General features: G+C 40.4%; 1 protein-coding gene and 1 non-coding gene across 2 annotated transcripts in view; both read left to right on the forward strand.

Moving 5' to 3' along the window:
* LOC146452692 (stalled ribosome sensor GCN1-like) overlaps positions 1-14,505 on the forward strand; it is a 40,598-nt gene extending 26,093 nt beyond the window's left edge. Inside the window, exons 43-59 of the mRNA XM_085097610.1 lie at positions 708-965; positions 1,586-1,801; positions 2,202-2,366; positions 3,157-3,318; positions 3,680-3,772; positions 4,088-4,231; positions 5,989-6,102; positions 6,564-6,719; positions 7,639-7,752; positions 8,370-8,600; positions 8,881-9,074; positions 9,880-9,994; positions 10,543-10,639; positions 11,392-11,540; positions 12,100-12,204; positions 13,456-13,674; positions 14,132-14,505. Of these exons, the coding sequence (XP_084953736.1) occupies positions 708-965; positions 1,586-1,801; positions 2,202-2,366; positions 3,157-3,318; positions 3,680-3,772; positions 4,088-4,231; positions 5,989-6,102; positions 6,564-6,719; positions 7,639-7,752; positions 8,370-8,600; positions 8,881-9,074; positions 9,880-9,994; positions 10,543-10,639; positions 11,392-11,540; positions 12,100-12,204; positions 13,456-13,674; positions 14,132-14,269 (2,670 nt within the window). The 3' untranslated portion in view covers positions 14,270-14,505. The remainder of the gene's footprint in view (positions 1-707; positions 966-1,585; positions 1,802-2,201; positions 2,367-3,156; positions 3,319-3,679; positions 3,773-4,087; positions 4,232-5,988; positions 6,103-6,563; positions 6,720-7,638; positions 7,753-8,369; positions 8,601-8,880; positions 9,075-9,879; positions 9,995-10,542; positions 10,640-11,391; positions 11,541-12,099; positions 12,205-13,455; positions 13,675-14,131) is intronic.
* Trnad-auc (transfer RNA aspartic acid (anticodon AUC)) lies at positions 1,927-2,000 on the forward strand. Its single transcript has one exon. It is a non-coding gene; the product is annotated as a tRNA-Asp (tRNA).
* Positions 14,506-24,408: the final 9,903 nt, after the last annotated feature.

Consider the following 24,408-nt stretch of genomic DNA (forward strand, 5'->3'; position numbering starts at 1 on the left):
ATTCTAGCTTATTAGTTTCCAGGTTGTTGTAAACCTGGTTTCGTCCTTTGTTTGCTTGCCTTTGGTAAGATTCTTTACGGCGTCGAAAACTAGGTACTGGTGTATTGTTATGGAACGCAACAAAGCTCTGTAGAAGGTGGGGGGAGGGAGTAATACTCCTTTGCTACAGAAACCGGGTTGGCGTTTTAGAAGCGCTGGCGGCAATGAACCACCTGGCTTGTTCAGTCTGTTAGCCCGCGCACGCTCTCATATACTTTCGAGCTTTCTCCACGCCTTCCGGTCTTGTACCATGCTTCGAATTTCTTCTGCTGTTGGTGGGTATGCCTGGCTGATTACGCTGGCAGTGTGCTGATGAAACATCAGCTTTGGGCGACCGGGCTTACGTTTGCCATGTTTAGGGTAGAAAACGGCGTACCTGTTGACCAATTCATTCTCTGGTTTCCGCTACAGAAACTTGACTTCAAATAGGCTAGGTGTCCGCTGACTTCGCTTCAAAGAGTATGGCCAACGTCAAACGATTTCTTGAAATTTGGAGTTATCGTAATCGACTCGTATTTATTTGCCTAATTTATTCACTTTCCGAGTAAAACACCCTTATAAGTTAAGCTTTTCTAAACACCGAGTGAAAATAAAGCCTATGGTGTGGTAAGGAATACGCTCGGCGATTTGAAGTGAATTTAACAAATCTTGTTTTCTTGTGTCCCAAGGGCCTCGCAGATGAGTCAGAATACGTTCGTGACACGTCACTGAAAGCCGGTCAGCGGATCGTGAATTTGTACGCAGACACCGCCATTGAGCTGTTTCTTCCACAGCTGGAGGCGGGCTTGTTTGATGATAACTGGAGAATAAGACACAGCTCAGTTCAGTTGCTGGGTGATCTGCTTTACAGGATCTCTGGTGTCACGGGCAAGATGTCTACTGAAGGAAAAGAGGATGACAACTTTGGAACGAGTCAATCCAACCAGGTGATGTACTCAAAGGACACAGTGTTAACAAGGGTGATTTGCACAATATGTTTCATAGAAAACTGTTTGAGTGACATGGGTCTCTGTTGTTTGTTTATTGTGATGGTCTGGCTAAGGAAAGGCCTTAAAGGACTCGTTGATTACTTATGGCTTAACGCTTTAACAGTCCGAGCAAAGTTATAAATGATCGAAACTGATAAGCTGACCAATCACTCCTTTGAATCTTGACGTCCAGTAACACTGCAAACCGATTAACCAGTATTTGACGTCAACCGGATACCAAAAGTGCTTTCCATTTGCCAGACCTGACCAGCCAGTCTCTAAATGCGTCAATTTGAAAGCATGGTGCTACAAAATGTTGAAAAATAATCACTCGGAAAATAGTACGCTCTATTTTGAAGAAATTCGAAGGACTAGCATAAAACTTATCCTTCAAATTGGTACAGTCCGTTCACGAACTGACCGGTCTGGCTTTCCGGTTCTGACCAAGGGAAAGCGCCCTAAATATTAAAGACTGCTTCAACTTGCCCATTTGTTAAGCGTTCTTGACTCTTATTCCTAACTGAAGAATTGTTGTCGCACATCTCAGTAACAAAACAATGTCATTGTCGTATTTGCAGGCCATTATTGCATCACTAGGTTCTGAGCGCCGTAATCGTGTTCTGGCCGGACTGTACATGGGCCGCTCTGATGTATCCCTGATGGTGCGCCAGGCGGCCTTACACGTGTGGAAGGTTGTGGTCCCTAACACACCGCGCATCCTGAGAGAGATCCTGCCTACTTTGTTCTCTCTTCTACTCGGCTGTCTCGCCAGTACCAGCTTTGACAAGAGACAAGTAAGATAATGTTTTGTACTTGGAGTTTAGGGTAACAGTGCATTTCTTGAGCGACACGGGAACAAACCCTTCACATTCACATTGCCGCAATTACCATTATAATCACCCCCGACTTGCCCCTGTCTGGCCTCATAGCTCAATCGGTAGAGCAACGGACGATCAAATCCGGACGTCGTGGGTTCGATTCCCGCCGAGGTCGGAGATTTTTTTTTTTTTTTTTTTTGAGTCCTGTGATCTCCCATTTCCTCACTAGGGCTAACGCTCAGTGGGAGATTCAAGAGTTCATTGAGCACTTTAGCATACACTGTTGAGTTAATTTTTTTATCCATCATTTTAATTACTGTAAAGCCCGGCATTAATGTCCAGACAGCTTCAAATCTCTGTGCCTTCCCTTCTTCAGGTAGCGGCTCGTACTCTGGGCGATCTTGTACGTAAACTGGGCGAGAGAGTCCTGCCAGAGATCATTCCAATCCTGGAGCGGGGCCTGGACAGTGATAAGAATGACGAGAGGCAGGGAGTGTGTATTGGACTCAGTGAAATTGTCGCGTCAACCAGTAAAGAACAGGTAAAACACGATTTACAAGATTCCTTAGTCAACCAGTAAAATACGATTGAAAAGATTCCTGACTCAATCAACAAAGAACCGCTAAAACACGATTTACAAGATTCCTGACTCAATCAACAAAGAACTGCTAAAACGCGTTTTACAACATTCCTGACTCAATCAACAAAGAACCGCTAAAACACGATTTACAAGATTCCTGACTCAATCAACAAAGAACTGCTAAAACGCGTTTTACAACATTCCTGACTCAATCAACAAAGAACCGCTAAAACACGATTTACAAGATTCCTGACTCAATCAATAAAGAACCGGTAAAACACGATTAACAAGATTCCTGACTCTTGTAGTTGTACTTTATGTTTCGTAAAACAAATTTCGTGACTGCTCTTGAAATGTTAAGTTTGTTAAAATAGTTTTATTGAAAAGCGCTGTTTTAGCTAGAAAATCGATCTTTTATACGTAACGCATGTTTTTGCTATGCTGCTTCAAGAACACTGTTAAAAGACTTACTTGAGTTTCTTGTTGCTCCTAAACTTTCGCCGAGGTTTTTTCTTTGGTCAGCGTTTTCAATATTAGGAGTAAGGCACCTACTGCTAGGAAAAACAGCTACAATCTTGGACAAAATAAAAAAAAATTAACCCCCTCCCTCCCCCCAAAGTCAATGATGAATTCGCGCGCAAAGCAAAACGCGCTATTTTTCCATCATTAAAATTGGGGGAAGGGGTGGTCTTAATTTTTCATTTGAATTGTTCAATACTGTAGCTGTTCTGTTTGATATCTTTCTCTGTAGGTTGTACAGTATGTGGATTCTTTAGTTCCCACTGTCCGCCGCGCACTGATCGATCCTCTGCCTGAGGTCCGAGTGGCGGCGGCAAGGACTTTCGATCAACTACATAACACCATTGGCAGTAAAGCTTTGGACGATATTCTACCTGACTTGCTCAAGAAAATGGTGAGTGTTGTGGTAATGTAACGATTAAAGCGAAGTGTAATATGAACAAACTAAGAGTAACTAACTTAATAGAATAAAGAGAGCTCAAAAGAAACCAAAAAATGGTTGATTGTCAATTTGTACCTAACACGACTCACCCGATGAGAGAAACGTTTTAGACTTAGACGCGAATGGAAGTCGATTGAAATATGGACAAACTGTTGTTAGGGCCCGCGTTCAGGTCACTTCATTCTCTGAAGACAATTTTTTCATTTCCGGTCATTTTTCCATATCTCAAGCAAAACAGTTTTCCGTCACTAATGCTGTTCACTAGGGCTCACTTAGGAACTCATACTCAAGGGGCTGTCTGGTGTTGTTTCAGGATGACCCGTCCCTGTCTGAGTATGCGCTGGATGGCCTAAGACAAGTAATGGCTGTCAAGAGCAGAGTTGTGCTCCCATTCCTGGTACCACAGGTTAGTACCTTACCACAGGACAACCACTCCAAACTTTAACCCTATCCTTGACAAAGAGACCCACACTTTTTCAGCTATGGGAAGTTGTTTTCTTTAAAGATTGGATCACTCATCTTCGTTGTGATTTGAATTTTTTTTTTGTTGTAATCGAGGAGTTGTTTTGCCTCCCAAATTCGTCCATGGAGCGTTTCCAAAATAACCGCAAGAAACAGTCTAAACAGTTCTTTCTTGTCTTTTTGTTTCTGCCATTTTCAATTGTCATCTTTTAAAAGAAATTGAAGCATTGTTCCCGTGAAACAACCTTTTACCTTTCAGCTCATCACTCCTCCAGTGAACACACGTGCGCTGGCCATACTGTCTGCCGTCGCAGGTGATTCTCTTACTCGTCATCTGAGTAAGATCCTTCCCGCCATGCTCAAGGCGATACAGGACTGCTTTGGTACTGAACACGAGAAAGAGGTCAGTTACCAATGATTTGCGCATGATCAGAGTACACTGCACTCATTCCAAGTCTCGTCCAATCACTAATGTTGTAGAGGGACAAGATAAAGAAAAAGGGGATTTTTTGATAAGATGGTGCGAAGTCACGTACTTTCTCTTCTTCCTTGAGAGAACAGAGGAGCTTAGGCTGTTTAAGAGTCAAGCGAATACTTACGAGCAACGCGAAATTTTACCGAAAATCCAGGATCATATTGAAGACCCTTCTATCTATGAAAATGCGTCTTCAGTACTCTAGGAGTTATCTCCCGTTTTATGGCAGTTAAAATCAGCGAGAGTTTTCTGCATGTGAGAATCTTCAACGGTTGTGCATTTTTTCTGGGCATGCCAAGATACAGATGTGTTATGAACGAAGTAGATCACTCAATATCCCCTGTTTAGTCGAAAATAATCTGCTCCATGGTCTTGCATAGTAGGAATCAAAGGCTCCTGTGAGCCAACTCGTGAATGCAAATGACAAATAGTAATTGAAATTTAGACGGCTACGGAAACTTCCTTGAAAGCTAAAAGAAATTATATCTTTGCCCGATTATGTAACGAAAAATAACCATTCTTGTACTATAAAAATGATTGTCAAACAAATTGAATAAGATTATTCTGATGCGCCGATTAAAAAAAAAATCACGTGTTTTTTTATTCAAAGTTCATAGAAGCACGCCATGTGGAGCTACGTCATGCAAATTCGTGTCCGATAGTCCGGGGCTACTGGATTTTGCGATCGGGCTAGTGGATTCTGACCATCACTTGCCCGATGGGCAAGTGAAGTTTTTTTGGGAATTGAAATTACAAAATTACTGTAGGGCAAGCCGATCTCACGAAGGGAAATCTCTTCAACAAAGTATCGCATTACATTTCATGCCCGACATAAATGCGTGAAATTTTTCCTTTGGAGTTCAGTCCACGCAATCCTCAAGTAAAAATAATGAAATATGACAAGCTCTCTACGCTCGGGCCTTTAAATTATTTTTAATTAAATTATTTATAAATTAAATTATTTTCAATTTGTAAAAGAAACCGCACTTTGTGGAAAAAAACCAAAAAACCTATAACTTTGCTCAGATTCAACGAAAAATCTCCATTCCTACACTAAAATGATTGTCAAATTATTCTCTAGTGAATGAATAAGAGAATTCTGATGCGTCGTGAAAAAATTTTTCACTTTTTTTTTTTTTTTTTTTTTTTTTTTCTCACTAATTGAGTTTACGACCCCGGACTTTCTGAAAAACTGAAAAAACTTGTAACTTTGCTCAGATTTAACGAAAAATCTTCATTCTTGCACTAAATGATCGTCAAATTATTCTCTACATATTGAATAAAAAAATCCTGATGCGCCGTGAACAATAAATGTTCGCGGGTTTTTTCCACCAATTGAATTTAAAACTCATTCACTGCGCACGCCCGAAAGTTAACGACAGAACCGACCAACCAAGTCAACAGTCAGCTATCGCTATAAATCGTTCATTGCGCTGCGCGCATTCACGAGTTAAAAAGCAAATGCAAAATCCTTCTGCGCATTCACGCTATCTTAGCCTTAACAGGTGAAGCCGGCAAATTGTGTAATGTTATGCCACTTTAAAAGGCTTGTGTAAACATTCCGAATTTAAGTATTGTTTTGGAGAGATTTTGTTCTTGTACTTGTTAGCTTTTTGTACACGTCGGTTAAAAGGCGTGTAAATCTCCGTTTTTAGATCAGTTTTAACCTTCCTAATTTTTCACAGGAGCTTGAAGGAGCCTCCAGTCTTGTGTTGTCCGTAGAGGATGACGTAGGAGTCAGGACCATTGTAGACGAGCTTATGGCAGCCTCCAAAGATCCCACACCCGGCATGAGAAGGGTAAGGCAATACCACACTGTTGAACTTATGCTTAACCCTTCAAGCCCTAACAGTGGTCAGCATCAAAATCAATTTCTTCATGTAATACCAATGCTTATTCAACCCCTGAGGTCGTGAGAATATGATCACCTAACGTGAATTTTCTTGTTATTTGAATAAACTTTCCCCAGTACTTTTGTGACAAAAGAATGGGGACAAGATAGGAGAATTTGTTCTTTGATAACATAAACCAAAACCTGCCACCTTGAGATCCGCTCAAGCATATGGATTAACAAAAACAACTAAGATTTCCAGCCAGTTCTTGAAATTCGAATCTAGCATAACACGTCACGTCACCCCCCCCCCCCCCCATCCCCCTCAAAAAAATAAATAAATGAAGATGGAGTGAAAGATCAGGTTGAAAGGATGTGGGTATTTAAATTCTTGGAATTAAAATGTAAATATCGTGTTCTATACTCCAGGCTTCGATCGCTCTGCTGCATACTTTCTGCGAGAAGACTCGAACAGACTATTCCCAGTTCATCCCGGCGCTGTTGCGTGGAATTATTAATCTCATGAATGACTCTGATGACCTGGTAGTGGAAATGAGCTGGAATGCTCTGAACGCAGTAACCAAGGTAACCAAATCAAATGAGTTTGTCCTAATCACCAAACGTATACCCAGGGCCTCTCTTCTGGGTAAGAAGGGAGGCCATGGAAAGGAGGTGCTGAGTCAGGGCTGTACGTCGTACCTAGGGAGAAATGCACATGCCTCGGACGTTTGACCGCTGTGTGCCTTGAATCTCATTCATCACCACTTCAGTTGACTTACTTGTCCTGATTTTTTTTCCTTTTATGGCATGAGTGAAGGTAAAAGGTATACTGTTGCACACGAGCCACAGGCTTCCCACACAGCCAGAGGTAGATTTGGTTTCTGGAGCATGAAGCATCTAATGAGTGGTACGGGGTTAGTTTCTAGAGAAACTGTGGTGCTGCCGTCGGTGGGGAGTTGAAACGAATGTTTGGTTATATCAACAAAACTAAACTGATTGCAAGGCTGACACTATGGTAGAGGGCTTATTTATTTGGGCCAATATTTCAACTAGTACAACTAGTCTTCTAAAGAAGACTTCTGGCACAAGTTGAAATATTGGCCCAAATAAATAATTAGTTGAGTGAAAAGCGTTGGTTGATTCCGTGAGGATAAAGAGTGCCGATTTGAAAGGTGAATTGTTTTGTATTTCTACTCCCCCCTGGATGAGATGCCAGCCCATCGCAGGGTTACCCCCAGCAGTATGTCGCCGGTACCCATTTATACACCTGGGTGAAGACAGACAATGTAGAGTGATTTTTCTTGTCTAAGGAAACAACACGATCGCTGAAGCCAAACCTCGAACCACTTATCTTCCAATCTGTCGTCAACGTGTTGAACACGACATCACCTCACCTCCACATGACATGACTATGACATATCAATCAATCAATCAATCAATCAATCAAATGTCTTTCTTTATATATCATCTGTTTCATTGAGAGTTGTATTTGTGTTTGTTGTAGCGTTTGGACCCCAGTGAACAGCTACAATACATCAGTCACTTGCGTCAGGCAGTCAAGTTTGTCACTGATGACGTCAAGGATGGAGATCTACCAGGATTCTGTCTTCCTAAAAAGGTATCAATGTATCTCTTACTCTGACATTATACATACAGTGACAAGCAGACAGGAGATGATCATTAAGAAAAATGTCAACAGCAGGATGCTTTCTCGATGTGCCACCAAATTCTCAATACGTGTGTAGAGAAACCCGTTGCAATTAGTTTTGAGAATTACCATCTTGATGTTGGCGAACGTAAAGAGAGGTTAAGACGCAGACGAACCGCAGATGGCCCACATGGTGGGAGCTTAAACTGGCTTCTGTAGCACGAAGCAATTAGGAGTCCCCCCATCCCCCCCCCCCCCCCCAATCATGGATAGAATGCCAGTCCATGGAAGGGTTGCCCCAGCAGGTTCGAATTTTTACACTTGGATGAGAGAGACGATGGATAAAGATATTTCTTATGAAATGAAAACATGACTGTGGATTGAAAGTTTGGAAGTCTTGTTTACTAACTACTAAAAGACTGCGTCTCCACATTTTTGGAAAGTGGGGGTGATAAATTTTATTACAAGGTCAAACTCTTATACAAAAGAAAAAACAAGCACTTTACAAAAACATGAGAGAAAATACAGATTGTATGCAGTGTAGAAGATCCAAGGTTTTACTAATCCCAGGGTTTTTCTGTTGCCAGGGTATCGCGCCAATCCTACCAATATTCAGAGAAGGCATTCTGAACGGCACTCCCGAGTTAAAGGAGCAAGCTGCCAAGGGCCTGGGAGAGGTCATCAGTCTCACGAGCGCTGCGGCCCTCAGGCCTTTTGTGGTGAACATCACTGGGCCCCTAATTCGTATCCTTGGAGACCGGTTTACCTGGAATGTAAAAGTCGCCGTTTTGCAAACATTGGGCCTGTTATTGGGCAAGGTTTGTACATTGAATTAAATTGGCTGTTGACCGAAACATAGCTTTTGTTATCAGTTGAATACGAGTGACTTTTGTGTCAATGTCTGCTCGCTTTTTCGTGTCGTATTTTGTTTCTTTACTCCAACTCCAAAAGGGACACCTTTCTTTGAACGACACATGTTTCTAACTTGAGCAACTCTCTAAACGGACTGTAAGAGCTGGCTAGAAACGTCTCATTGCCAAAGTCCTGAAGATTTACTGCGTTTTGTCCCGATTCGGGATGTGTTTCTTCACTTCACAGGTGGGCGCCATGTTAAAGCCTTTCCTTCCTCAGCTCCAGACCACCTTCATCAAAGCACTGAACGATCCCAACCGATCAGTGCGCATGTGCTCAGCCAACGCTCTGCAGAAGCTAATTAAACTTCACACTCGAGTGGATCCACTGTTCACTGAGCTGCACAATGGAGTAAAAAACACGGAGGATAACACTATAAGGTGCATTACTCAGAGTAGTGTAAGCAGGGCTGTACGTAAAACGGTCTGTGAAGTGGATTTGTTTATACGAAAATAGTGTCTGATTAATACGATCCGAGTGACATTTTCAAGACTATTCTTCTACGGAAGATGTAACTGAAAAATCTGGAACAACAATTTTAGTCTTTTGGGGCCGACAGCCATTTTAACGACACTCACCAACTGCATTATTTTTACGTCAGTTTTCGTCTACTGCTACAATGACTCCAGTCGCATTTAAAAGAAATTTTATTATTTTACACCGTCCTCCATACCTGTTATCTTCTAAAATAAAGCGGGAAATGTGCGTGAGACAGGAAGCTTGGGAACAAGCGGGAAAATAAGAGTAGGGGAGCGAAAGGAGTTTCTTCCCTTTAAGCCCCATTCACACCATCATAACATGTTTAATTAAACCGGGTTTAACAAAAGGAAAATTGGTAACAGAAAGCTGAACCATTGGCTTTCACATAGGATTCAACAAAACTTTAACTTACGCTTTCATTTGTGCTCAATCTGTAGTCGACAAAAATCCGAAGGCAGCTTTTATGAAGGAAACAATTTTAAACTGTTTTTAACTAAACAGGTTTTAAACGTGTTTAAGCTTTGGTGTGAATGGGGCGTTATAGATTCAAACACCTAGCTGGTCCTATCCATCCAATCATCAGGCGTACGTCCGTCATTTGTCGGGACGTAAGGGTTAACGAACGAAGTAAAACGGTTAGCCCTGTCAAGTTTTATCTCTCCGGCATCTCTTTGGTGCAGTTTCTGATTTGGTTTACTCTTGCAGGGAGACACTGCTGCAAGCCTTGAGAGGTGTCATCGCAGGCGCAGGTCAGAAGATGGGTGATCCAATCAGAAAGACGCTCACTGCCACACTTCTGGATTTGCTGGGACATGGCGATGTAAGAAATGATTGAAGTCTACAGTAAATAGATTTTTCTGTTAAATTAATCCTGGTCACAAAATCCATTTTTCCAGAAGACTGAAGTTAGAGAGGTTACCTAGCAACGCACGTGTTCATGCTAATGTCAACTGACGTGGCAATTTTCAAACGTGACTCGTGCTCTTTTCCTATTGGTCAGTCAGAGTAGGAAAGTTTCCAGTGGTTTCGAAAGATAGGGCATTCGTATTTGACTTTTGATTCAATTTTCCTTGGATTGTGTAACCCTTTAAGCCCTAACAGTGATCAGTATCAAATTTCGCCTTGTAATATCAATGCTTATTCAACCCCTATACTCATAAGAATTAAGGATATGATCACCCAAGTTGAATTTTCTTGTTATTTTAATAACTTCTCCCCAGTACTTTTAATAGAAAAGTATGGGGACAAGATAGGAGAATTTGTTCTTTGATATAAGGGATTAAAGGGTTAAGCGCTTAGCAATGATATGAAGGTAGAGATATATCATGTGTTGCTTATGTGTTTTGTTTTCTGTGACTGCTTTTTCAGGACAGTATTCGTGTAGCGGCAGGTGGCTGTGTTGGCTCATTAGCTATCATTGTACCCGATCCTGAACTAAACTCTATCGTCAATGACCATCTCATAGGTAAATGTAAAGCCTGGTTCACACCAGCGACATAACGACATAAGAGCGAAGTCACGCAGATGCAAATAAAAATTTATGCCGATGTTTTACGTTTGTCGTTATGTCATTATGTTGCCAGTGTGCGCCAGGTTTAACCAATTTCGGTTCTGTAGGGGAATTTTTATGTTGTCCGCACTAAACTTGTAGAGTCTGGACAATCGTTTTGACATGAAGAGATGAGCTCGTTTGAGTCTAGGGTTCGGTGTCCTTGTGTTGTGTTAATAGGAACTACACTTTAATCTTGTATTCTACGTTATGGAAAATCGTTAAGAAGTAAACTATGAACGTGGAGACAGTGGTTTACATTTGTGGGTTCCCAGATACCATCCCCATGTATTATAAAGCTTTGCAGGACAGTATTTCCACAGCAACGTTTTGTCAGTTAGGTGTATGTCAGACTTTATAGGAACTTATAAGAAGTTCGATATCTTAAAATAATATTAATTTTTACACCACCCATATATTGCGATATCTAAAGTCGTGTATGAGAAGTGTAAATACCTTGGGTGCCCTGTTTTGACTAAAGACTCAGTAAAATCTGCAAGGTGGATCTACTGGGCACTCAAGGCAATTTATAGAACAAATTCTGAAATATCCTGCGAGGAGATTTCCGTTGTTACGTTGAACTGTGAACACTGGAGACATGCGTCGCTTTTTTGAACCACTAAACTCTGTTTTTTTTTTTTTGTTTGTTTGATTGTTTTCGTTTGTAGTTAACGACCCGACTGTAGACTGGACTGTGAGACACGGTCACGCTATTGCTCTGTCAGCGGTGTTACACGATGCTGTAGAGAGGATTGTGTCCCAGGGTCTTTATCAAGTTGTCACTGACGCGGCTGTGACACATGCTACCACGGACAGGGTGAGTGTCTACCCTGTGGTGTAGTGAGCGGGGAGGGTGCGGGGGCATTCACTGCTATGGTCTTTCGTCTGTTAAATCTTTCATTCGAAGTATTTGTGATATTTCATACAATTCACTTTCGTGAACTTTACGTTTATTTATCTTCTACGGGTGCATTGCGAATTTACAAATGACCAGCTCCCAGATGGCTTGAAAGCTCAGTTGGTAGAGCAACTGCACCGGTATCACCAGGGCAATGGGCTCGAATCCCGTTGAAGCGTGAATTTCTTTCAGGCTTTCTGTCTTTTCTCAAAATCTAAGCTGCGCGTATAACTGCGTTGGTGTTTCATCCATTGAAAATTCATAACAACAGCTGCTAAACCGTTGACTGGCTTACAAAATTGCGGTTAGTACACGAAACCGGGTTTTCTCAGTTAACTGGGAATAAACCCCTTGGAGCAAACAGGGAACCAACCAAAGTTTCGCCTGGTCCGACTATGCAAGCCTGTTTTTGATCTGTTTCGAGTTTTAGAAGCATTTTACTAACCTTTAGTATTTGGTATTGTTGTTGTTTTTTCAGATCCCAATCTGTAGTTCAGGGGTGCGATCCCTGGCCTTTATCCTCGCGCACTCAGTGATTCAGTGCGATTCTCCGGCACCTCAAGTTTTACAAACACTTCTCAAGGTAACAAAACTGTTTAGTAATCTTTACGTGTTAGGAAACTCTTTCCTTCACCATTCTTCCTTCCCACCCATGGTCCGGTTGTCCGAAAGTCGATTACCGCGATTAACGGTTAAAAGTTAACCGAGGTTTTCATCTCGCTCCTTAAAGATGTTTTCAAAAGCTTATTCAATCTAATGGTAATGAAAAGTCGAGGTCAAAACTGAGGGGTAAAAATGTTTTGTATTAGTAATTAAGGACCGTGCCTTCTTTTGCTACTGCGCATACGTTCTGCGCATCTCGGGATTGCCCGAGAGCTGCTCGGGTTTCTTAAGGACAGAGCCTTATATTTTTGCGCGATTTATGACTATTCAGGAAAAGTAGGTCTTAGCAGGGTGGTTGGAATCCATAACGAAAATTAGGGGTAACCACGCTTCTTTCGGAGATATTTAAACTCCAGTTTCGAGAAAGCTGCCACATATTGTTACGTTTCTACAGCTTTTTCGAAGTGTTGTTGCTTTAAGGACAGTGCCTACCAATACCGAAATATTTTTGTGCGGCTTATGACTATGTGGGAAAAACAGATCTTAGCAAGGCTTATTGGAATCTAAAAAAAAAATTGGGGGTAACCACGCATTTTTCAGAGATGATTAAGCAGTGATATATCTAAAAAACGCCAAAATATAAAGCAATGTATGGGATTTTTTCCTAAATTGAAGCTTAATTATCTCTGAAAAATGCATGGTTACCCCCGATTTTCTTTTGAGATACCAAAAGCATTTGATAAGTTCTGCTTTCTCCGTATAGTTTTCAACCGCGCACAAATATTCCTTTATTAGTAGGCACCACCCATAGGAAACCCGAGTATCTCGTGATGCGCAGAACGTATGCGCAGTAACAATAGTAGGCACCGTCCTTAATATCGCTAAGAAAATGCATGGTTACCCCAATTTTTCTTTTTGGATTCCAGTGGCCCCCTGCTTTTCCCGCATAGTTATAAACTGCGCAAAAATACCTCTGTATTACGACTCACCGTCCTTGAACTCCCAGCATTAGCTTTACACTGGTGAACGGTTCATTCTTAAGTCGGTCATAGTTGTTGTGTAAATTGCGATTAGGGTTTTTTTTAATCACTTGAAACTTTGAAGATTACCCAGTCGCCTTTGTTTATAGTCAGCCTCTTTATGTTCTTTGTGAAAACACATTGTCACAGCAGAATGACTTTTGCGGTTGTTACGAGCGGTGAGACAAATTATTTCATTCTTCTGCGTGCAGGCTTTACAAGAAGGTTCAAACGATATTAAAATCCTGGCGGCGGCATCTATACAGCACGTTGCGCGCGTCAGCTCGGCGCCATTGGATAACACGCTTCTGAAGGTCCTAGTCCCCGCGCTGATTACGTCTTCCAAGGAAAAGAACACCTCCGTGAAAGCCGCAGCTGAGTCTGCGCTCATGTATGTGCTGCGGCTACGAGATGGCGAGTCAACGCTTCAGGTAACATTTATAAAGTTTCCTCATATTAATTGGCTGTGATTTGAGTACACGTTGTTCTAATAGTGTTAGATTTTATGTCCGGGTTCTGCATTTTTCAAATGGAAAGGGAGAAGGATTTTGCATCTTCTGTTTTATTATTCTGTTTTCCTTATTGTTATATCCTTCTATTTTACTCAACCAGCTGAAAAAAACGACAAAGAAGAACAAAATTGCCTCATCTGTTTTATCCGAAATGAGAGTTCCTATATTCTATGCATGAACTATTCTGTGAAACAGTCCACTTGTAAGAAGCATTCTTAGTTCTGAGATCTTTTGAGCGAATTCTCCTTCACGAGAGCCAGGTTTTATGGTATAAAATAAGGGGGTTAGTTTGTGAAGAAGCTGTGTTGCTGTGTCGTAGGGGAGTAGAAAGTAATATTTGGATTTATCGACACGTTTTTCCCGTATTGTGTTTCAGTCGTGTTGCCGTATCTTTGACGCCAGTACTGCAGAAAGTATACAGGATCTCTGTCGTCGATCATTGCGTCGCTTAGCAACTCAAGAGGAGGACGATGACGAGTTGGTGACGTGTTTCACGTGTGTTGATCAAGGATGACACCGGTTGATTGGCCTGTTACTATAGCAACACAACCATTACCCTGGGTGGTGTGTTGCTATAGCAAGATAGCCACCACAGCCAATGAGAACAGTCCAGAGGGACTCACCCCCAGGCCCTACTCCAAGATTCTGAGAGAGAGCGACTGGAGCCACGCTTAAACAGATCATCCATGTTCATGAAATTTGCAAAATGTAGTGACATTTTTGAAATGCAAATAAATGTTTCTAATCTAGTTTTTGGCGTACCATTTCTTGTATGCTTGTAGGATAATATTTATCTGCAGTAACAGGAGACGTGGCGGCCCGTTGGAGGCTCTTAGGGTGGTGCCGTTCCCGGGATCATTACACACTTAATAGAACGCAATAAAAGAGAAGAGAACAGGGCAGAACAGAACAGAACACAATGCAATAGATGACTTACTTCGACACGGTGAAAATGCCTTCTTCATTTTCAGTCATTAACTCATGAAGTTTTTGGAAGATATTTTTCCGGTACAGAATTTAGGAATATTTGAAACTGCGATTGGGTGATACAGTGTGTCAAACTGGGCAAACGGACATTTTGTTTTCTTTTGCAGTGTCATTTGGGAGGGTGGGGGGGCGCAGAGAGGGTGGGAACCCAAAAGACAATTAGGCTTAAAGTTAAGAGGATGTAGGATAAAGAGGAAAAGAAACGTTTTGCAATAATGTACCTCCATTTCCAGAGCGTCTGTCTACCCATACAACAGGACACCCCCCCCCCCCCCCCCCTCTCCTTAGGGTCAAAACTGAAGGTGAAAGCCGCCGATACGCTTAGTGCCAAATCTAGGTACCTCCTCGTAGGAGAGCTTGGATCAGGACAAATTACCACCAACGCCGTCCGTAGCTGCTGTTCAAGGACGTGTGCAAGCGGGACTTAAAGGTAACTGACATCGACATCAATCAATAGAACAGTGTGTTGACTTTTGTTACTACTGCTATTATTGTTGTTGAAATCCAAAGATGTTTTATTGTAAGAAGTGAAAGATACACCCGTAGAGGACACAAGCGTTGTGTACATAAATATTCATCGCGCTAAATATTGATTTGAAAAGATCCACCCCAATGCCAAAAAAACTGTTGCGAGCCTCCTTACGTTCGTAACATTTATGGTAAAGGACTTCTCAAACAATAACTCCTCACTCAGTCGAGTCGTACTCGTACCCACCTTACACATTCCATTCCAAGGAGCGGGGATGGGGTAGGAATGGGGAAGGCACATTAACAGGAAGAAGAAGATGTTCTGGTCCCCTGTTCCCATAACGCGATAAATACGTACAGTACACGTGACCAGAGAGCCAGTTCCAGAAAAGAACAAATTCTCGCGACCTACTTTATCTTCTACTTTTGAGCTCGAAGTGTCGGTGTTAAGCGAGAGGACGAAGTGTCAATTCAGTGTTTGAAACGAGTTGCGCATGAAACGAGAGAAAAAAATTTAGAATTACAAGCTCAAGGAAATAATTCTTGGCTCACCTTTGAATGTGTCGGCAATTTGAATTATCTTGTTTTGTCCTCAGTAAGTGGTAACAACACTACTCTCAGAACGACTTGGCTCGGCCAAGCACGGTGCAAACAAATAGCTTCAGTTAACTTAGAAAGTAATGATTCAATAATAAACTCACCCGTGGGACTTCCCTGATGTAGCACACGTCAAGAACACGAAAAGGGAAGGTAAGCCCGCGTCACAAACGGACTATAACCAGCCGTAATTACCAGGGGTGATTACGGGGAAGTTTGTTAGTCTTTTGAAGTGATGGTTGTGTTGGGATAACTGTGTACTTTTGTAGCTAATACTATGCACTCTTTTTTCTTGCTTTTTTAGAATGGTGCTTCTGTTGGTATAAATTTAGCCTAATTTTCCTCCTAATAATTTTCGAGTGTTTCTCGCTTGTTGGGAGTGATGGTGGTGTTGGTAATGGTTTAGCCAAAGTTTCATCCAAATAATATACAATCTAAATTGGACTTTTCCTCCCTTTTTAGCAATGGTGGTGTTCTTCCAATAATTTCTGGCTTTTCGTCACCATTTTGGAGTAATTGCGGTGTTTGTATTAGTTCAGCCTAATTTTCATCCTCATGTTATACATTTTGATATTCAGGCCAATTTTCATCCCAATAGTATAGACCATGGTTTTTGTCGTTATTTTCATCCTAATCCCACAGACTATGATTTTGGCCTAATTTCATACTAATGCTATACACTTTGATTTTTGGCCTAATTTTCATCTTAATACTATACACTTTTTTTTGCTCTTATCTTCATCCGAATACTATAGAATCTCTTTTTTGACCTAATTTTAATCGTGATACTATAGACTATGGTTTTTCACCTAATTTTCATCCTAATACTATACACTTTGGTTTTTTTACCTAATTTCTATCCTAATACTATAGACTATAGATTTTCACCTAATTTTCATCCTAATACTATGAATCTTCACGTAATATATCAAACACGAGGAAGAGTGTTTCGTCAGATATCCAAACACTGAGAAGTAGGTTGAAAAAACGAGGCGCAGCCGAGTTTTTTTAAACGACTTCGAGGTGTTTGGATATCTGATGAAACACACTTTCGAGTGTTTGATATGGCTTCTCAGATGATCGATAATTCTTGGAGAAATTCAAGGCTAAAATTGGCAAAATTGTATGGTAATTAGGATCCACGGTCACGGTAATGATTTTCTTTGTTTTCTCTTGATGAATTATTAATGAGTGTGAGACTATGGATTTTGACCTAAATTTGAAGGAATACTATAGACTAAGGATTTTCACCTAATTTCCATCCTTCTACTATAGACTGAATTTTCACCTAATTTTTTATCGTTATACTATAGACTATAGACTTTGACCTAATTTTCATCCTTATACTATAGACTATGGATTTTAACATTGTGATACTATACGCTATGGATTTTGGCCTAATTTTCATCCTTATACTATGGACTATGAATTTTGAACTAATTTTAATCCTTACACTATAGACTAAGAACTTTGACGTTATTTTCATCCTTATACTAAAAAAGTCGATTTTTGGACCTAGGACAAATATTCCTTTAAACGCTTCCAATCGAATCAGTGGCTGCAGTCACATCTGGGATACTAACTATAGTTAAGACGGGGATAACTATAGTTAAGCTATTTCGGTAATGTCACCTCTTCTCTGTTCCCTCTCACTATAGTTAGAAAATTTACGCCTCGGTGATCCAAAACAATACAGACTAACTAAAGTTATACCCAAGCACGGTTCATGGGTTAGTCTTAAGTTAACAAACAAACAACCAATCAGAATGTGACAATTCTTTTCGCGCGTGCGAGATGAGCATATATAAATATGCAAAATAAAAACCAAGCGTGAAGCGAGAGGAAAACCAACAACAACGAACAAAAAATGTACATACAACAAGGTAGCAACACGTGTAGCCTTCAAGCTTTTGTGTGCTTGTCCTTAGCCGTCCCTCTATTTGCTGCGATGAATTCCAGACCTTCCTCAGCTTACTTCGCATTTTTCTCCGACAGTTTGCCGCTCGGAAGAAATAAATAAGGAGAAAAACTAGACAAATTTTACGTCGGTCCACCATATGTAAAAATTTCACGGATCAACAATAAGGGCCGTAACGAATCTCTTTTAATTCTGACGTCATCCATAGGCTAGTTAGAACTAACAGTAGTTAACTGTGTGGAGTGACCGCAAACTCCACCGAAAGCACTAACTACACTTAGGTATGACGTCACCTAACTTGACACCAACTTAAGTTAAACTTTAGCTACATCGTAGGTGTGACCGCAGCCAGTGTGTCCCAAAAACGTCCCCTACCTCCTAAGGAACCAGGGACAAAGAAATAGCCCACAAAAGATGAAGTGAGGGTGAGTGTTAAACAGAAAATTCTTTCTCACGGCGTTATTTCTACTTTCACATGAATCCCACGCGAGTTTTACGCCACGGCAAGATACATAATAACATAAACAAGTGAAAAATATCAACTTCAAAATTTGGTCACTATTAACCCAAAACCCTGGACCTACCCCATGCAAAAGAGTCGATTTTTCCACACCAGACAAATATTCTTTTAAAAGCTTCCAATCGAATCAGTGTGTCCCAAAACATCCCCTGAGACACTTTCTATGCCTCCCAAGGGACCAGGGACAAAGAAATAGCCCACAGAAGATGAAGTCAGGGAGAGTGTTAGGAAGAAAATTCTTCATCAGGGCGTTATTTCCACTTAAAAATAATTCCCAATAGAGTTTTAAGACACACCGAGATCACAACGGACATAAACAAGCAAAAAATCCCGACTTAAAAATTAGCTCATTTTTGGCCAAAAACCGTAAACTTACCCCTTGGAAAAAAGTCAATTTATGGACAAAATACAAATATTCTTTTAAAAGCTTTCAATCGAATCGGTGTGTCCCAAAACGTCTTACAAGACACCTTTTAGGCCTCCCAAGGAACCAAGGACAAAGAAATAGGAAAAGAACTCAAGGGTAAGAGTTAAAAAGGCAATTCTTTGTCAGGGCGTTATTTGCACTTAAAAATGATTCCCAATGGAGTTTTACGACACGCCGAGATCCCTGAGAAAAAAAACAAGCGAAAAATGCCGACAGAAAATTTGGTGATTTTTGCCCAAAAACCTTGGAAAAAAAAAGTCGATTTTTGGACCAAATACAAATATTCTCTTAAAAGCTTAAAGTGGAATCAGTGTGTCCAAAAACATCCCCTGACACACTTTTTAGGGCCTCCCAAGGGACCAGGAAAAAGAAATAGCCCACAAAAGATGAAGTCAGGGTTAGAGATAAACAGAAAGTTCTTTGTCAGGGTGTTATTTCCACTTAAAAATGATTCCCAAGGGCGTTTTGCGACACGCCGAGATCCCTAAAGACATAAACAAGTAAAAAATGTCAACTTCAAAATTTGGTCATTTTTGACCAAAAACCCTGGACTAGAAAAAAGTCGATTTTTGGACAAAATACAGATATTCACTTAAGGACTGGTCATAAAGTACCGGGGGGGGGGGGTGGGCTGGAAAAATTCATTTTTACGAAGGCTAGTTTTGTGTGACCCACCCTCATATTTTTGCAGAATAATGCATGGCCCACCCATATTTTTCAGGTAAAAAATGAAATGACCCACCCCTAGTAAATAAAGGTAAGACTATACATAAAACTAGACAAATTAGAGGACAAGTATGATAGAGGAAGGAGCACACATGCACAAAGTCTTGTTTTTGAAGTTTATCATTGCATGAGATCTATTTTTGTTGAAATACCTGAAATGATTTTGAGAAGATAATGTGCATCTAATATGTATCATTAATAACCACATGGAATCATAGTTGTTCATTTTAATGGATGCGAGTGAACTTGCCCTTTTCTTGATAGAATGTGTAGTTCCAGAAAATATCCTTACCCCACCCATGGAGGGAATTCAAGATTCTGGAGGGGATGGTGGTAAGAGAAAGAACAAAATTACAGAGATTGTATGAAAGAAACTTGGAAGTTCCTGGCGGTAGGGCGTCCTTTTATAAATTCCCTCTGTGATGGGGGATGGATATTTTCTGAAACTACACAATTATAATTTGTGCTTTTACTGTTAATACATTTCACAGTTTTACTGGCAAAAGGCACCATTTGATGCAAAACATGTGCAAAAATATTATGTGCCCCACCCCTTTAATGATGCATGGTTTTTGCTAGCCCACCCCTTTTTACATGCATGAAAACAGTGACCCACCCCCCCTTTTTTTCCAGCCCACCCCCCCCCTGTACTTTATGACCAGTCCCTTAAAAGCTTCCAATGGAATCAGTGTGTCCGCAAACGTCCCCTGATACACTTTTTAAACCTCCCAAGGAAACCAGGGTCAAAGAAATAGCCCTCAAAAGATTAGATCAGGGTGAGAGATAAACAAAAATTCTTTGTCAGGCCGTTATTTGCACTTAAAAATGATTCCCAAGGGCTTTTTACAACACGCTGAGATCCCTAGGGACATTAACAAGTTAAAAATGTCGACTTAAAAATTTGGTCATTTTTGACCAAAAACCCTGGACTAACCCTGAGAAAAGAGTCAATTTTTAGACAAAATACAAATATTCTCTTAAAAGCTTCCAATCGAATCAGTGTGTCCGAAACCGTCCTCTGAGACACTTTGTAGGTCTCCCAATAGACCAGCGACAAAGAAATAGCCCACGAAAGATTTTTAGGCCTCCCAGGGAGAAAGAAATAGCCTACGAAAGATGAATATAGGGTGAGAGATAAACAGAAAATTCTTTTTCAAGGCGTTATTTGCACTTGAACATTATTCCCAAGGGCGTTTTGTGACACGCTGAGATCAGTAAGGACATAAACAAGTGAAAAATGTCGACTTCAAAATTTGGTCATTTTGGACCAAAAACCCTGGACTAACCACTTAGCAAACAGTCGATTTTTGGACAAAACACAAATATTCTTTTAAAAGCTTCCAATCGAATCAGTGTGTCCGAAAACGTCTTCTAAGACACTTTTTAGGCCTCCCAAGAGATCAGGGACAAAGAAATGGCCCACAAAAGATGAAGTCAGGCTTAGAGATAAAAAGAAAATTCTTTGTCAGGGCGTTATTTCCACTTAAAAATGATTCCCAAGGGCATTTTACGACAGGCTGAGATCCTTAAGGACTTAAACAAGTGAAAAATGTCGACTTCAAAATTTGGTCATTTTTGACCAAAAACCCTGGACTAACCCCTTAGAAAAAAGTCGATTTTTGGACAAAATAAAAATATTCTTTTAAAGGCTTGTAAACGAATCAGTGTGTTCAAAAAAACGTCCGCTGATACACTTTTTAGGCCTCCCAAGGGACCAGGGACAAACAAATAGTCCACAAAAAATAAAGTCAGGGTGAGAGATAAAAAGAATAATCTTTGTCAGGGCGTTATTTTAACTTAAAAATAATTTTCAAGGGCGTTTTGCGACAGGCTGAGATCCCTAGGGACATAAACAATTGAAAAATTTCGACTTCAAAATTTGGTCATTTTTGACCAAAAACCCAGTGGACTAACCCCTTAGAAAAAAAGTCAATTTTTGGACAAAATACAAATATCTTCTTAAAAGCTTCCAATCGAATCAGTGTGTGCCAAAACGTCTCCTGAGACACTTTTTAGCAATCCCAAGGGACCACGGATAAAGAAATAGCCCACAAAAGATGAAGTCAGGGTGAGAAATAAACAGAAAATTCTTTGTTAAGGTTTTATTTCTACTTAAAAATGATTCCCAAAAGCGTTTTGCGATACGCTGAGATCCCTAGGGATATAAATAAGTAAAAAATGTCGACCTCAAATTTTGGTTATTTTTGACCAAAAACCCTGGACTAACCCCTTAGAAAAAAGTCGAATTTGGACAAAATACAAATATTCTTTTAAAAGCTTCCAATCGAATCAGTGTGTCCGAAAATGTCCCTTAAGACATTTTTTAGGCCTCCCAACGGACCAAGGAGAAAGAAATAGCCCCCAAAAGATGAAGTCAGGGTGAGAGATAAAGAGAACATTCTTTGTCAGGAAGTTATTTCCAGTTAATAATAATTCCCAAGAGCGTTTCGCAAAAGCTTAGATCCGTAGCGACATAAACAAATGAAAAATGTCGACTTCAAAATTTGGTCATTTTTGACCAAAAACCCAATGGACTAACCCCTTAGAAAAAAGTCGATTTTTGGACAAAATACAAATATTCTTTTAAAAGCTTCCAATCGAATAAGTGTGTCCGAAAACGTCCCCTGAGAAACTTTTTAGGCCTCCCAAGGGACCAGGGACAAAGAAATAGGCCACAAAAGATGAAGTCATGGTCAGAGATAAACAAAAACGTCTTTGTGAGGGCGTTATTTCCACTTAAAAATGATTCCCAAAGTCGTTTTGCGATAGGCTGAGATCCCTAGGGACATAAACAAGTAAAAAATGTCGACTTCAAAATTTGGTCATTTTTGACCAAAAACCCAGTGGACTAACCCCCTAGGAAAAAGTCGATTTTTGGACAAAATACAAATATCTTCTTAAAAGCTTCCAATCGAATCAGTGTGTCCCAAAACGTCTCCTGAGACACTTTTTAGCAATCCCAAGGGACCACGGATAAAGAAATAGCCCACAAAAGATGAAGTCAGGGTGAGAGATAAACAGAAAATTCTTTGTCAGGGCGTTATTTGCGTTTTGCGACACGCTGAGATCCCTCGGGACATAAACAAGTAAAAAATGTCGACTTTAAAATTTGGTCATTCTGGACCAAAAACCCTGGACTAACCCCTTAGAAAAAAGTCGATTTTTGGACAAAATACAAATATCCTCTTAAAAGCTTCCAATCGAATCAGTGTGTCCGAAAACGTCCCCTGAGACACTTTTTAGGCCTCCCAAGGGACCACGGACAAAGAAATAGTCCACAAAAGATGAATATAGGGTGAGGGATAAACAGAAAATTCTTTGTCAGGGCGTTATTTGCGCTTAAAAAGGATTCCCAAGGGCGTTATTCAACAGGCTGAGATCCCTAGGGACAGAAACAAGTTAAAAATGTCGACTTTAAAATTTGGTCATTTTTGACCAAAAACCCTGGACTGACCCCTTAGAAAAAAGTCGATTTTCGGAAACAATACAATTATTCTTTTAAAAGCTTCCAATCGAATCAGTGTGTCAGAAAAGGTCCCCTAAGACTCTTCGAAGGCCTCCCAAGGGACCAGGGACAAAGAAATAGTTTACGAAAGATGAAGTCAGGGTCAGAGATAAACAGAAAATTGCTTGCCAGGGCGTTATTTCCACTTAGAAATGATTGCCAAGGGCGTTTTGCGACACGCTAAAATCCCTAGGGACATAAACAAGCCAAAAATGTTGACTTCAGAATTTGGTCATTTTGGACCAAAACCCCTGGACTAACCCTTTAGAAAAAAGTCGATTATTGGACAAAATACAGATATTCTTTTAAAAGCTTCCAATCGAATCAGTGTGTCGGAAAAGGTCCCCTGAGACACATTTTAGGCCTCCCAAGGGACCAGGGACAAAGAAATAGCCTACGAAAGATGAAGTCAGGGTGAGAGATAAACAGAAAATTCTTTGTCAGGGCGTTATTTGCACTTGAAAATTATTCCCAAGAGCGTTTTGTGACACGGTGAGATTCCTAAGGACATAAACAAGTGAAAAATGTCGACTTCAAAATTTGGTCATTTTGGACCAAAAACCCTGGACTAACCAGTTAAAAAACAGTCGATTTTTGGACAAAATACAAATATTCTTTTAAAAGCTTCCAATCGAATTAGTGCGTCCGAAATCATCCCCTGATACACTTTTTAGGCCTCCTAAGGGACCAGGGACAAAGAAATAGCCTCCAAAAGATGAAGTAAGGGTTAGAGATAAATAGAAAATTTTTTGTTGGGATTTTTTTTCCACTTAGAAATGATCCCCAAGAGCGTTTTGCTATACGCTTAGATCCCTAGGGACATAAACAAGTGAAAAATGTCGACTTCAAAATTTGGTCATTTTTGAGCAAAACCCCTCGACTAACGCCTTAGAAAAAAGTCGATCTTGGACAAAATACAAATATTCTAATCGAATCAGTTTGTCCGAAATCGTCCCCTAAGACACTTTTTATGCCTCCCAACGGACCAGGGAGAAAGAAATAGCCCACAAAAGATGAAGTCAGGGTGAGAGATAAACAGAAAATTCTTTGTCAGGGCGTTATTTTCACTTAATAATGATTCTCAAACCCCTGGACTAACGCCTTAGAAATAAGTTGATTTTTGGACAAAATACAAATATTCTCTTAAACGCTTCCAATCGAATCAGTGTGTCCGAAAACGTCTCCTGAGAAACTTTTTAGGCCTCCCAAGGGACCAGGGACAAAGAAATAGCCCACAAAAGATGAAGTAAAGGGTGAGAGTTTAACAGAAATTTCTTTTTTAGGGCGTTAATTTCACTTAAAAATGATTCCTAAGGGAGTTTTACGACACGCCGAGATCCCTAGGGACATAAACAAGCGGAAAATGCCGACTTGAAAATTTGGTCATTTTTGCTCAAAAACCATGGACTTACGCTTGGAAAAAAAGTCGATTTTTGGAGGAAATACAAATATTCTTTTTTGTTGGGTTTTTGAGTAATGGTGTTGTTGTTATTAATTTAGCCTAA

Source organism: Pavona decussata, unplaced genomic scaffold, assembly GCF_977016875.1.
Source record: "Pavona decussata unplaced genomic scaffold, jaPavDecu1.1 SCAFFOLD_366, whole genome shotgun sequence".
In the NCBI taxonomy this organism is placed as follows: Eukaryota; Metazoa; Cnidaria; class Anthozoa; order Scleractinia; family Agariciidae; genus Pavona; species Pavona decussata.